Source organism: Diaporthe citri, assembly GCF_014595645.1.
Source record: "Diaporthe citri strain NFHF-8-4 chromosome Unknown scaffold_1, whole genome shotgun sequence".
Lineage (NCBI taxonomy): Eukaryota > Fungi > Ascomycota > Sordariomycetes > Diaporthales > Diaporthaceae > Diaporthe > Diaporthe citri.
Window position 1 is genome coordinate 4,870,608 of NW_025064846.1, and position 14,484 is coordinate 4,885,091.

At 36.2% G+C, this 14,484-nt stretch overlaps 3 protein-coding genes and 1 non-coding gene across 4 annotated transcripts; 1 reads left to right on the forward strand and 3 right to left on the reverse strand.

The window, feature by feature from the left end:
- Window positions 1-1,235: 1,235 nt before the first annotated feature.
- INS49_001332 (uncharacterized protein) lies at window positions 1,236-2,054 on the reverse strand (the record flags this gene model as incomplete). Its single annotated transcript, XM_043162163.1, has 1 exon — window positions 1,236-2,054. The coding sequence occupies one exon, from the start codon at window positions 2,052-2,054 to the stop codon at window positions 1,236-1,238; it is 819 nt and encodes a 272-aa protein (XP_043030669.1).
- An 860-nt stretch (window positions 2,055-2,914) lies between these two features.
- On the reverse strand, window positions 2,915-3,987 carry INS49_001333 (uncharacterized protein; the record flags this gene model as incomplete). The annotated part of the gene is made up of 3 exons (XM_043162164.1): window positions 2,915-3,265; window positions 3,359-3,721; window positions 3,940-3,987. The coding sequence occupies 3 exons, from the start codon at window positions 3,985-3,987 to the stop codon at window positions 2,915-2,917; spliced, it is 762 nt and encodes a 253-aa protein (XP_043030670.1).
- Window positions 3,988-6,568: 2,581 nt separating this feature from the next.
- INS49_001334 (uncharacterized protein) lies at window positions 6,569-7,301 on the forward strand (the record flags this gene model as incomplete). The annotated part of the gene is made up of 7 exons (XM_043162165.1): window positions 6,569-6,638; window positions 6,685-6,737; window positions 6,795-6,827; window positions 6,884-6,928; window positions 6,977-7,030; window positions 7,082-7,135; window positions 7,185-7,301. The coding sequence occupies 7 exons, from the start codon at window positions 6,569-6,571 to the stop codon at window positions 7,299-7,301; spliced, it is 426 nt and encodes a 141-aa protein (XP_043030671.1).
- Window positions 7,302-9,266: 1,965 nt separating this feature from the next.
- On the reverse strand, window positions 9,267-9,339 carry INS49_001335. The gene has a single exon. It is a non-coding gene; the product is annotated as a tRNA-Arg (tRNA).
- Window positions 9,340-14,484: the final 5,145 nt, after the last annotated feature.

Below are 14,484 nucleotides of genomic sequence, written 5' to 3' on the forward strand. Positions count from 1 at the left end.
AACGTCATCAGGCCTACTATTCTCATTCTTGGGGTGTGGTGGTCCCTGGCCGCTCGACGTGTGCCGCTCCACGTATTCTGTTAACAACCTTTCTGCCATGCTGGCGGAAGACTTCGAATTATCGCACACAACGTACACTCGGGATGGAGCGAGTGTCCTCACGGGTCTTGGAAGTCATTGAGAGCTGCATCCCAAAACGCAACGGCCGCAAACCTGAGAATCTCGAAGGTAAGAAGGGCAAGCCAGACAAGCACAGCGGCATGTCATAGACAAGGACCTTCTTGGGCATCCGACGCTGCTCGCTAGTTATCTTGGGATTATAGAGAGGCGGGTAGGTCCTACTCTGGGCCGCAGAAGCATGATTATAGGTACTGGTATGTCTCTTCATCTCATATTAGAATAGACCTCGTGTCTGCAAAAATGGCACCAGGTTCCTTGGACCAGCAGAGGATACTCAACGTCATTCTATGGTTCCCCTTAGTTTTGCAACCAGCGATTTTCTAAAAAAGGATCAGTATGATGTTTTCAGGGGCATGTCAACAGGCCATAACAAAATCTAGCCATTATTACTTTCCTAAATGGAGCATATATAGTATCAAAGGACAAAAGGAACCTAGTCCTCCAGCGAAATCTCTTTACCGTTGCCCTCGCAAATTAGTTTGGGCTAGTTTCTGCTCCAACAAGCCTGATCTGTAGAAGCCGCACAGGCAAGTATGCCGAGGCAATCTCAGACTGGAGGTTGGACCCATGCACAGACACACCTCTACTGCTTGCCTACCTGCCTACCAACAGCAGCTGGCACAGCTATTTGTGCATTGCTGTGGGCATTTGTCAATTGCCAAACACTGGCTAACTGAAACAACATGATATGGTGAAATCACAGTACTCCTGGTCAGGAATATTTAGCAGGGCGCAAACGCATTTGCCAGCCCAATGCTCGAGTGGGATAGGTTGGCCCAATATTGCAGGATGGTGCTCGGCTGGTTCTGGTCTAGAGGGCGTGGACGCTTTATTACACTGTGTGTGCCAAATAGGTTGAAACTATCTCTCTTTTATTCAAGTTCATGATGTTGCATAGCTCACAATATACGAATCATATCGGCTCTCTAATTGCCACCCCAACAGCAAGTGACAGGTTGCTAGAATAGTATTAAAGTCTATATTGTGACCTACTCCTGAAGTCCCAAGATAGAACCCTATCATTGGTATGTGAACTCCTGTGTCTACACTGAAGCCTATTCACTCAAGTCACTCAAGACCCACTCGACCCAATCTTCTTCGTACTCCTGAAGGATTGTTAGCACGCTTTGGCGGCCAAACTTCTTCTCTAGGTTCCTCAGGATCGTCAACACGATTTCTTCGGCTTTGACAGTCAAAACGGGGTACTCTGATTCCCTGTCTGCATGTTCCAACCAGTCTGAATCCAAAAAGCTGCCAAGCCGATGTTGGCAGAGATACAGGTCATGTTCTTCACAAAGCTCTTTGAACAGTGGCTCCTTGTTCTCATCAAACCACGTGATGCAAACCTTGAAGATTTTTAGGCGGATCAGGTCCTCGTAGATGTCGAAGTCATTATCCACCTGCAAGATGCCGAGAACCAGCTCCACACCTACCTGCCCCAACGAGCATAGGTCGTGGTCATCGAGTGGATAGACCGGGCGCCTTGACGCATCTGAAGTGATAGCGCTCAGGAAACAACCCAGATTGGTGAATTTCGCAACTGTGTTGGACATGTTAGCGGATCCTGCGGTATCATCATCTTGGATAAAGTCCAACAGCTGAGTGCGAAGGCTGACCAACTGGGTTCCGATTTCAGTAATGGTGGTTTGAACGCCGAGGGACCCTCTCGAATTCTGAGAAGACGAAAAGAGGTGAAGACAGAGCTGCACCAGCATGTTCTGCTGGTAGGTTACGGGAAGCGAGACCTCAGCTTTCTGACGGACGACTCGTGCAAGCACTTCATCGAAGAGTTCGAGCCTGAAATACTTGCCATTAGGGTCCGCTGACAAATATCTGGCCCAAACAGCCCTTTGCTCGTAGATCACGTTTGCCATATTAGCTGCTAGAAAAGAATTGCCAGTAGCAAGATATTTATCGATGGCGGCAGTGATGCTTTGATGCAACAGCCAAAAGAAAAGGTGTGTTTCAACAATTGGTCGTGGCATCTTACAGGCTGCTTGCTCGTGAGTTGAGGCTCACTAGAAGAGGTCGAATACTTATAGAATCCAATCGAGTGAGTAGAGATATTCAAATCTCCAAGGTCTGAGTCCTGAGGCTGGTTTGGCATGAAATATCATACGTTCAGCTGGGCCGACTGAAGATATTTGTAGAAACACCATACGGTATACACTTGCGATACCAACAATAATGTCATCAGTATGAATGACGATTCCACACAATGCCATTCTCCTTTCACCCGCGAGGCTTTGTTCTGACCATTAATAGCATTATGGGTTGGTTCGGTGCTGCAACAGGTCCGGGTGAAAGACAAGCGGAAGTGCTCTTTCAAGCTTTTCTAGCACCACAATAGCACTCTCTGCTTAGTTCCCTTGTGACATTGTTCAATTGTGTATGTAAGAAAAGAATCATATATCATGGTTAGGTTAGCCTCAGTCAGACCTCGTCTACTGGTAGTAGTTTGCAGACGTCCGTCTCGGGAGAGACAATAGCCTTGATACATAAATACAATGAAGCAGTGACCGCTTTTCGGCACCATTGCACATTTGCCACCATTGAAAGGTCGATTGCCTCAGTTGGTGAAATCGGTGACTGCCGACCAAGTATTTTTTGCAGTTACAGGAAAATAGATTGTCGGATTATTCATGCCTTTCCTTGAGCCTGAGATCCCATGCACCAAGATTCCCATTCATAGACTTCGAACTAGCTACTTGTAAGTTGAGCATGGCCCCCAGCCTCAGATCAAGACCTCAAAGGTTGGCTCCTCTCGGGACTTTGCGAACCAGTCCCACGCCTTCGGAGCAGCGTTGGTGGGATTCAAAGTCTCATGTTCCGGCGAGACCTGGCCACCAACATTGATGAGTCCCAGATGGACACCTTGCGAAGCATACGTCATGGAAAGACTCTGCACCAAGTTGCGCTGAGCAGCCTTGACCAGTGAAAGCGCAAAGAACTGGGGGACCGGGTGCTGTGGCAGCACGGAGCTGGTCACGACGATAGACGGCATCGCCTTCTGGTCCTGCTTGGCCAGCTCGATGAGATGGGGGATTTCCCGCTGGGTCACGGTGTAAAGAGCCGAGACGTTGATCTGCCCGAGATGAGTGTTAGCATAATAAAGCCCCCTCCATGTCTCTGCGAGGCGCCAACTGATCCACTAGCCAGGAACGGGTTCTAGGCTCACCTTGAAATCATACTCGATATCCTTGACGTCGTGGGTGAGCAGCTCGGAGGGGCGCACGCGAGCGGCATTGTAGTAGATGCATTCGGGCTTGCCGAGCTGCGCCTCAATGTCGTCCAACGCCTTGAGGAGAGCCTCGCTGTCGGCGACGTCCACAGCGTATGTCTTGACCTTGACACCGGCGACGGCTTCCTCAACGGCCTTCTGCTCGAGCTTCAGCTGCTCGGCGCGCCGTGCAATGAGAGCCACGTTGTTGTAGCGCTTTGTTGCAAACAGCGTTGTCACTGATCGACCGATGCCAGGTCCTGATCCAATGACGATGAGTGTCTTGTCGCTTGACGCCGTGGTATGTGGCGGGTGGAGCAGCTGGAGAAAAGAATGTAGTTCGATCAAGGGATTCCTTGTAGCACAGAGGCCGTGGAGAGCGAAGGGAGGACTTTTCCCTTCTCGATCCTTGGGAAGAGGATCTGACGGATGTTTTATGGTGAGATGCTTTTGTCAGCCTCCACCCAATCGGCATTGCGACTTTGCCTCAGCTCTGCGCGCCTTCGTCTTAGATCCAATGCACAGTTGGCTCATGTAACCAACGTTTGGAGTCTCTCACTGTGCCTCCGCACGTCCTCATTCGACATCCTGCGCAACGTGTACGGACCCGGTTTGCAATTTGTCATCAGAGCCCAGAGCACTCGGGCAACGACATTGCACAACAGGCTTGAGATTCATCAATTTGAGAGTGCCGGTTTATGCGTGGTTGTTACGGCACAAGAAAGCCTATTGCGCCAAAACACCACAAAAGAGGGGCGTTATAATGCCGAGAGCATCACCGTGGCTATCACTAATATAGTGTATTATAATAGTTGCCTAACCTTAAGATTAATCGTCCTAATGAATTAATAAGGCTAGTTTGCTATCTTTCTGCTAGATAGGTACCCCTTAAAATAGATCTAGAGGCATTATTTTAAAGTTTCAAGTTAAGTTATCTAGCTTTTCGGTTGTAATTTGCCTCCTTCCTATGGGTGGATTTGAGATCACATTAGGCCCCTGCCTATGTGAGAAAAAATTCCATGGCTAAAGGAGAAACAAAGTTACAAAGTCTGGCTTGAACTTAAAACCCTTAGGGAGGCATAATAAACTATTACGGCACAAGCAAGCCTATTGCGCCAAAACACCACAAAAGAGGGACGTTGTAATGCCGAGAGCATTACCGTGGCTATCACCTATATGGCGTACTGTAACAGTGGTGAATCTCATGCTTCATTTCACAGGCTACATCCAGGCTCCGTGCGGATCCAACGTAGCAAAAGACAGGGTGATGAGATCAACATCTCGGAAGCCCGGGTAGCTTTAGGGCGTGATCAAGTGCCTAGTCGACTGGAGCCTTGCCGACCGCGCTTGTCTTGGCCAGGTACGGCGTAAGGGAGGGACAGGGGCTGGGCTTACCAAAAGGTCAGTGCAGTTTCGTCCCTCCCAAATCTGGTCTTGATTGGGTAAATGCTTGGGGGGGGGGGGTTCCTTTCGACGGCGTCTCAAAAAACCTTCTCAGCCTGTGAGCAGCTGGTCAGTTAGCAGCAGCCCGCGAGCGACTTTCACGTCAAGGTAGAAGCTGATAGGTCACTTGCGCATTTCTCGTCTCACATCGCGGGTTTGCAGATTCGCAGGATTTTACCAGAAGGGTCACGCTCTAGCCATACATTCAAGGCGAGGCAGTCCGGGTTGTACGAAACTCGTGAGCGTCCTGCACAACAACGGCAGAGTCTCCTTCCAACAGAAAGACAGAACAGAACCAACAGCTATGCCACCTCAGTCGTGTACGCTTGACTAATAATTGTGTCATGCATCAGACCCCAATGGTTAACAATAGTTCCAGCCCCCTCAACCCGCTATTACTAGTAGTTTAGGAGGACTAGATGTCGTTAGATATTTAGAACTACACCAGAATATTTCTCTTCGTTGATCTCAAAGCGGTTAGGATTGTAAAAATTATATAGCAGTCGAATCCCCCCTTTACTATTCCCGACACTGCCAGCTGGTATATGGTTGAAGAATGGAGTGTCTTCGGCTCATCATGGCTGCGCTTTGCATGTGAACCCATGTGGACACAGTCTCCGTGAATCGCCGAAGACTGCCAAACAGACCCGTGTGGAATTCAGCAACAGACATTGTGGGAGCTTTCTTAGCATGTTACCACTAAGGAAACAGCCAAGCCATTGGGCCACAGTTCAGGTGCTATTTTGATCTTCTCATTTTTACCCATCGGACGAACTCAGTTTGACGAGAACTTGAAGCGCTTGAGAGTAAGCCATCATAATAGCTCCTCGTCTCTAATCAATTCGGTACTGGTATGAGAATTCCGGCGCTTCCGCACCATCCATAAGACGAGAGCCGAGTCATGCCTGTCGCGTCCTGCTGCACGAAGGCTTCCATAACGGCGGGAAAAGTCACAGACCAAGGCAGACATGGACCAGAGTCTTGAATTCTTTGGACTCATGAATGGGCGATTGATGCAAATGGAGTGAGGTTAATCACTTCGATATTTTTAAGGCACTAGAAGAATCTTCCAAGCCATCGGAGAACGATAATGCGCTAGGTGGGCAGGTTAACTGCCACCGGACGGCCGTTGGATGGTATGGTTAGGGTCGATCTGGACTGTGCACTACGTAAAGGTTGACACTATAATATATAGTAACTTTGGAGCCACCTGGTTCCCTTATTGCTATATTTGTACACGAGTAGTCTATCTAAGCAATACACGCCGTTTAAAGCTAACTCAAATACTTGGGCCAGAGCATACAATGCCAATAGTGGGCCAAAAGCTAATATAGGGCTGGAAATGCAAACTCGGGTCGAGCGTGACTTGGCAGGCAAGACTCTTTATTAGAGGTAAGCTTCGAACTTGTTGCACGGGAATGGGAATACGACACTATCCCTTTTTGCAACCAAGCTTGCCTGTGGCTCGTTCACATCTGGACCCACGCACTACAGCTGGCTCCCCCTTGGCAGTCCTCCTTGAAACGATCGGTCCGTGGCAGTGTAGTCAACTTGACGACGGCAGCTCCGGAACTGTCCAAAAGATGCGCTATCACTATCTCAGGCTGTTTGAAAGCCCTTGTCTTCTGATTTAGTCGTACTTCTCGCTTATAAGTAGGGCACTCTCGCACCTCGACTTTCCTTTTCTTAAGCAGGACAACTAGACATATTTGGGACACCTTCACCATGCTGCTCTCCGGACTCACTCTCATTGCACTCAGTGCTTCCACCCTGGCCCAACTGTCAGGCGCAGGCGGTATGTATTCGTATTCCCATCCGTTGTTGTCCGCCCGTCTGACAAGTGCAGTCCAATGCCAGTCTGCCAACGAATGCATCACGGGTATATGCGACTCTTGTAAGCATATACAAATCCCATACGTCCAAGCAGATTACTAACGGCTCCCACTTGAAGCAACTCGTAAATGTGCTCGAGGCTCTACCGGTGGTGAGTGGGTCTCACATTAAGATGTTCTATGACGATGACTGAACCTTGGGAAATAGACGGTTGCGGCTCCGGATATGACTGCGCTTCTAATCGTTGCACTGGTATGACATTCATCAGCCGACCCCATGAACGAGCTGACCAGGTAGCAGGTGGTCGGTGTTCATCTTGTCAGAGTGGACAGGGGGTTGGCCTTCCCCCTGGATGTAAGTTGTCATGGGCGGAAATCTAGGACGCAAGACTGACCTGCCCGAAAGCTCCCTGTCCTGGTGTTTCAGATCCCGACCCGTGCTGCAGCAGCCATTGCCGAGGTAAGCCTGCAATTGACAAGAGGTCAGACTTGAGCTAACAGGACGGTAGTGGACGCGTCAGCCCCCGGAGGCTTCAGGTGCCAATCCAACACTCAGCCTTGAGGAGGAAATGTCCAGTTATTTCTTGCTCCCGGTATTCAGCTGCTCTTCCTGTGTTATACAATAACGAAACGAATCTATTCGTGGCTCATGAAACACACTTAAAAAAAATGAAAAAAAAGGGGGTGTCAGTTATTTTTACTTCGCGCTATAACGAAGGGGCATTCCAATCTTCTAGCCGGTATCCGGAATTTCACCGTGCCCCGAAACATGAGATTAGGGCTGTAGCTTGCTATAGTGTACCTAATTATAGCTAGTTTTGCTGACTACCTAGGAAATACAGTGCGGTGTTCCCTTACAGCCCAGGTATATTTGAAAATACAATGTTGTCAACAGTGCGTATTAATGCAGTGCGGTCGGTGGCCCTGGCCGGAGTCAAACCCGCGCCCTCTGCATTTCAGCAGATAGGCAGCCCAGCGCATGACCGAATGCGCCACGGGACCGAAACATACTTAAGTTGGCCATTCGGGGCTCCCTCGGTGGGTGACACACATACAGGATGAGCTTCAAGGATTTTTGACACTTGGTGGGTACTGTTGTGTATCTTCTCTCCGTACACTCGCACCAAATACTGTGGAAGGCTATAAGTGTCGTGAGGGGTTTAAAAGCATAATTATAAAAGCGTTTATCTCTTAAGAGTAGTTTAAAAAGAGAAAATAAAAGAAATTTAATTATTTAAGCATTTTAAAAAGTAGTTACAAACTAAGGTTAGGGATATGCATGTAATACACTCCTTAGTTAAAAGGCAGTTTTTGCCTTATTAACTGCCCTACTTTTTTAGGCGGCTAATCTATACTTAAAAACATTAGCTACAGCTTGCCAAGCAGTTAACTATTTAACCTTTCTTATAATATATGCACTTTATTACTTAAACTTTAGCCGCTTATAACCTTATAATATAGCTTATAATTAATAATGAAAGCTCTTTTTTAAATTTTTTAGTTAAATCTATATTTAAAAATACTTATTTTTATTAATTTTAAGCATCTTTTTAATTATATTAAAGATAGCTAAAAGTAATGAAAAATAAGCTTTTAAGCTATAAGTTATTTCACCTTTTCCTACCTTTAAGGTTTAAAAAAAGAAATATAAGCATGGCTAAATTAATAAGAAGCTTATTAATAAGGATAATAAAAGCTTTAATGCTTTTATTAAAATATTGCTAAATAATATGCTTAAGAGTAAGTTTTTTAATTAATTTAAAAACTAGTTTTAAAGTATATATTAATTCTTAATATAGCTTTAAAAAACCTTTAGGCATATTTAAATAGCTTAAAGCTTAAAATAAAACTCTTTTTTAAAGAAAAGGTTAAAATAAAGCATAAGGAAAAGAAGGAAGTTATAAAAAAGCTTAAGAAGATTAATAAGCATTTTTTTTTAATATTCTATTCACGTAAAGCTACTATATGTATATATATACATAGAGCTTGCCATTTGGCATGCGGTCTCTCTGCAAATTCACCCATACTGGAAAAACCGTGCTTTGGAGCTGGAGTGCTTTGGAGCTGGATGAAAACCAGTACGCCTCTCAATTCCTCCAATCAGGAGCTCCTCCCTTGATCTCGCCTAAGACTTGTGGAGCCCTTCTAGCTCCTCCTCTCCTAGTAATCCTCTCCTCCAATCCTAATCTTAACAAGGGCCGCTTCTTATAAGCAGATCCCTTGTAGTTGCCCAGCTAAGGGTCACTACTTCTTCGCTGGGGGGCCGCGGCGGCTTTGGTGCGGGGTCGCAAAGCTGCCTCTGCTAGTGCGGGGCTTTTGACGGAGCTAATTGAGGCCTATAACGAGGCCTATTCGCCGGTTGATTTAGAGGCCCCTCGCGGGGGGGCCTTTCTGTAGGGCGCATTTTGGGGCGCCGCTGGCCCGAGGTTTTAGGGGCCCAGGGCTTTCTCTGGGTGCCTATTTTCCGTTGGCTTCGGTGGGGTTTTCGGGGCCCTATGGCACGGGCCCCTTTTGGCTAGGGGGGTCGCGGGTGGGCAGGCCGCGATTCGCCATAGCGTAGTTGAGGGGAAAATTCCCAAAAAAGGTTTCGGCGGCCGTGGCAGGGTTCGAACCTACGCCCTCCGTGGAGAGAAGCCAGATGCATAACCAGTGCGCCACGCGGCTGATTAATAAGCATTGCATTTCTTATTTCCCTTATATTAAGAGCCTTATATATAGCCATAATAATAATTCCTACATAAATTATAATAATAAAAATAATTATTGTTATTATTATATTTAAGGTAATTCCTATAAATTGCTTTTAATATTCTTTTTATTATTTGCACTTTATTTTTATTATGCTTAATTTAGTAATTTCTTAGCATTTAAAAAGTTTTAGCATGCTTAAAAGAAAGCCTTAAATATATATAAGCGCAGGAAGTTTAGTTTAGCCCATATTAATTGCATTCCTATAATCCTTTTTAATACTTAAAAGATTTTTATCTTATAATAATAACTTTTAAAAGCTAAAAAGAATAAATATAAGGATATAATAAAGCACTTTAAAGCTTAAATTATAATTGCTTTAAAGCAGCGTAATAAGGTTAATATAAAAACTTAAAAGCTTTAAAATTAAGTTATTAATAACTTAAAAATTATAAAAAAGTATAAGGATTATATTATTATTATAGTTAAGCCTTTTAATTTTAAGGATAACGCTAAGGAATAAATATTATTAAATCTTAATTTAAAATTATAATTAAGAATTTAATTAAAGGTTAAGAAAGTTTTTTAAAAAAGTTAAGAAGTTATTATAATAATTAAAAGAAGGTTTTAAATTAATTAGCATATTATTGCAAAGGTTAAAAAGTAGTTTTTAATTATAAAATAATTTTTATATAAGGGTTGCATTATTATTTTTAAGAAATATAGTTTTTAAGATTTTTAATAAAAATTTAATAATAAGAATAATTAATAAATAAATTAATTTCCTTTTATTACTTTTCTTATATTTTAAAGATTTAAAAGAGTTTTAAAATATTTAAATTAAGCATATAATAAAACTTTAATAAGTTTATTTATTAATATCTTCCTGGTTTTTAAGTATGTAATATTAAAGGTACCCCTTTTAAATTCTTATTTTAATTATATTTATTAAATATTTATATATTTAAGCTTTATTTTTAGCTATTTATGCTTATTAATAATTAAGTATATAGTTATTTAATTATTATAATAAATAATTTAAGGCTTGCTTAAATTTAAGGTTATGTTTTTAAATAAGCGTTTTAAAGCCATTATTTCTTTAGCTATAAGCTTTAAAGCTAATAATTTAACCTTAATAGTTAAAGTGGAAATAATTGCTTATTTATATATTTTTTAATATATAAAGCTCTTAAAAAGAGTTATTATATATTCTTAGGAAGATCTTTGGTTTTCCTTATTATTAATAAATAAAGCATCTTTAGTTATTAAAAGTGCTTAGGCTTTTTAATTTCCTTTAAATTATAATTTAAGGAATTAAGTAGCATATAAATATTAAATTATATAATTTATTGCCTTAAGGTAACTTAAACTTAGGTTTATAAGGAATTTTAATAATATAAAGTAAGGAAATATTATATTTAAGCATATTATAATTATTATATAAAGGATAAAATTAACTTTTTTTTAAAATTTTTAAATTTTTTATTTTAAGGCTTATTTAAAAAAAAGCTTAAGCTCCTCTTTAAGCATTAAGATAAATAATAAAAAGTTTTTACTTTTTAATAAGTTATATTTATTTATTATTTTTTTAATATATAAATTATAAAGGAGTGTTATAATATACTTTTCTTAATCTTTAAGAATTTATATGCTTAGGAATTATTAAGCCTTCCCTTAATTCTTTATTTTATATATAAATTAAATCCCATTTTTAATTCTTATAAAGAATTTATATTTATCTTTAAGATATATAATTAAAATATTATTTATATAAAAGAAGATTGCTACCTTATAAGTTAAGTTAATAAAAAGGCATGGCTTTTTTAAAAAGAGTTTTAAGCTTAAATTTTATAATATATAGCTAAAATCTTTATATTAAAAAGATAAGAAGTTTCTTAATTTATAAAGTACCCTTAAAAGCACTTTATATTTCCCTAATTCCTTAAATTTATTAAGCAGTTTATAATAAATTTAATTTAACTCTTTTTAGTTAGCGTTTAAAAACGCAATTTTAATATTAAATTATTAAATTTTTAAATTAAAGTATATAATAATTATTATTATTATATAAAATGATTTTATAATTAAGGTTGCGATATATATGCTTTTTATAATAAAATAAAGTTATAAGTTTTCTTAAATATAAATTCATGCTTTAAAAGATTTAATTATTTTATTTTTATTAAGCTTATATTTATATACTTATTTTAAGAATAGCAATATTAATTTTACTTTTTAGCGCTTAATAATCCTTTAAATATTAAGCTTAATAAGGCTTTATATTTTTTAATATATTGCCTTAAGCTATTTATTTTAAAAATAGCTTTTTTAAGCTTTTTTTTATATAATTAGTTTTAAAGAAAGATTTTTATAATATTATTACATTAAGTAAAGCTTAAACTTAATTTTAAGGGCTTAAATAATGGTTGCCATTATATTATTTAAGGTTAAAAAATATAAGTCCTTAAGTATTCTTTATTTTTATTTTTTAAGTTAATTAAGCAAAAAAGTAATTATAAAGTTACTTTAAAAGGTTATATTAAAGTAAAATATAATTATATTTATTAAATATAATAATTAATTAAAGGATTCCTAAGGGTGTTTATTTTAATTATATACTTAAGAAGATCTTCTTATAAGTTTAAACTCTTAAATTTATTCTTATATTTTTCTTATTTATATTAATTAAGAGAATTCTTAATTTTTTATAACTTTAAGTATATGCAATTTTTAAAAGGAAGGTTTAGGTTTATTAGCCCTTATTTTATTAATAAAAGTATATTTTTCTTTATAAAAACCTTATTTTAATATATTTAAGGTTCTTTTAAGGATTAAAAGTCCTTATTCTTAATTTCTTAAGCTCTTTAAGAAAGTAATACATAGCAAACTTTACCTTTTAAATTTAAAAGTTCTTATTCTTAAGTTTTAGCTAAAAGTATTAGTTTTATTCTTTCTTAATATAAAATAAGTATTAAATTTATTATTTAAATTAATTAAGTTATTTTTTATATAAGATATTAAGGGTATAATATAAATATAGTTTTAAATTTTTTTAATATTAATAATTTTAATATTTAGCGATTTTACTTTAAGAATTAAAAGCTTATTTTTTACTTTATTTATTATTAATTTATAAAATATATTCTTATTAAACTATATATTTCTTATAAAGATTATTTATTTAAGTAAAGAAATTTAAATTTAAAAGATATTAAATGTTATATAATTAATTAAATACTTAATATAAGCCCTTAATTCCCTTTTTATAAGGCATTTCTTTATATTATTTTTATATTCCTTTTTAAGCATATATGCTTTATATTTATAAGCATAAATATTACTTTAATAAGGCAATAAATAAGTTATAAAACGATAAATTTAAGTTAATTTAAATTACTAAAAATAATAGGAAAATTATATATATAAAAAAGTATTTAAGGCACGCTTTCTTTTCCTTAAAGCAAGCAATATATTATATAATTAAGTTGCAGCTTATATTGCTTTTAGCTAAAGGTTAAAAGGTAAATTAGCTTTTAATAGCATAGCTAAGGCATATTTAATTATTACTTTATTAGCCCTTTTTATAATATTATTTACTTTTAAGGTTTAAAAGGAAGTAAATTTTAAATTAATACCCTTTTATTTTACTTATTTAATATATTTAATATTTATAAATTAGCTAATTATTATAACCTTAGCATTTTATTTAATTTTATAAATATTTAAACCATATTATTATTTTACTTAGCTTTTATAAGCATAAAAAGTATTAAATACTTATTTTTAAGTCTTTAATATAAGGGGAAAAATGTAAATAAATCTTAAGAACTTATTTATTATTATAAGCCTATAGTTTAATTTATTTAATGCTTATAAATAATAAAATAAATCTTATAAAATTTAAAAAAAGGGTTTTAGGCTCTTGCCTTTTAACGGCTTGCATTAAACTACCTTTTTAACAAAAGCTTTAAAGTAATTTTTATAATTAATTTATTTAATTCCCTTAAATTTTACATCTTAAGCATATTAAATTAATAATTTAAAAATATTAGCCCTTAAGTGTTTAAATTAAAAATATTAAAGGGTTATTAAGTTTTTTTAGTTTTTATTTAAGTATTAAGAAGGCTTAAAAGGTTTTATTAAATTTATTAAAAAAATTGCAAGCTTATATATGCTTATAACGCTTATAAGTATTTATAATAAAAGGTAAAAATAAGGGAAATGTAATAATATATATTTAAGAAAGATTAAATTATGCTATTAAATAAGTTTAAGAAAAACAATGCTTTATTTAAGTAATTTAAAGCATAGCATTAAATTAATTTTATAATATTAAATACTTAATTTTTATAGAAGCGCTTTTAATACTATATTAATATAAAATTTATTTATAATTATTATATTTTTTAAAATTAAATCCTTAATCCTTTTTTTATTTACTTTATATAATATATTTTTAAAGCGCCTTATTTTATAACTTAAAACCTTTAAAAATAAAATTCTTGCTTTAATAATATTTATTTTAATAGTTTTTTTAAAAGTGCTTAAAATTAAATAATTAATTAAGTTAATAAGGTATATAACGCTATAATTATTTAAAATTATATTTAAAAATAAAAGATATAATATAAAATTTAAGATTATATATATTTTTAAGGAATTAATTATAATTAATAATTATAATAAATTAATTAAAGCATAAATAAATTAATAAAGAGTTAATAAAGATATAATAAAGGTATTATTAATTAATTAATTTTTTAAAATTAAGGTTTAAAAAAGTATAAGTTTGCTTTATAAAGAAAAAATAAAATTAAAAAAGGAAATTAAGATTTTATTCCTTAATAGCTCTTAAAAATATGCTTAAAAGGGTTTTTAATATTTTTAATAAGCTTTACATTTAATCTTTAAGGAAAAGGTTTTTTTAAGTAAGCTCTTAAATTAAGTTCTTATAACAGTTTTCTTATAATTATATTTTAATCTCATTATATTTAAGTTTCCTTAAAAGTATTTTTAGCTTTAAAATTTATTTTCTTAAAAGCATAAAATAAAGGTGGCGGCAATTAGCAAAAAATTAAGTATATCCCTTTTATTAATTAATTCTTTAATAAAAGCACTTAT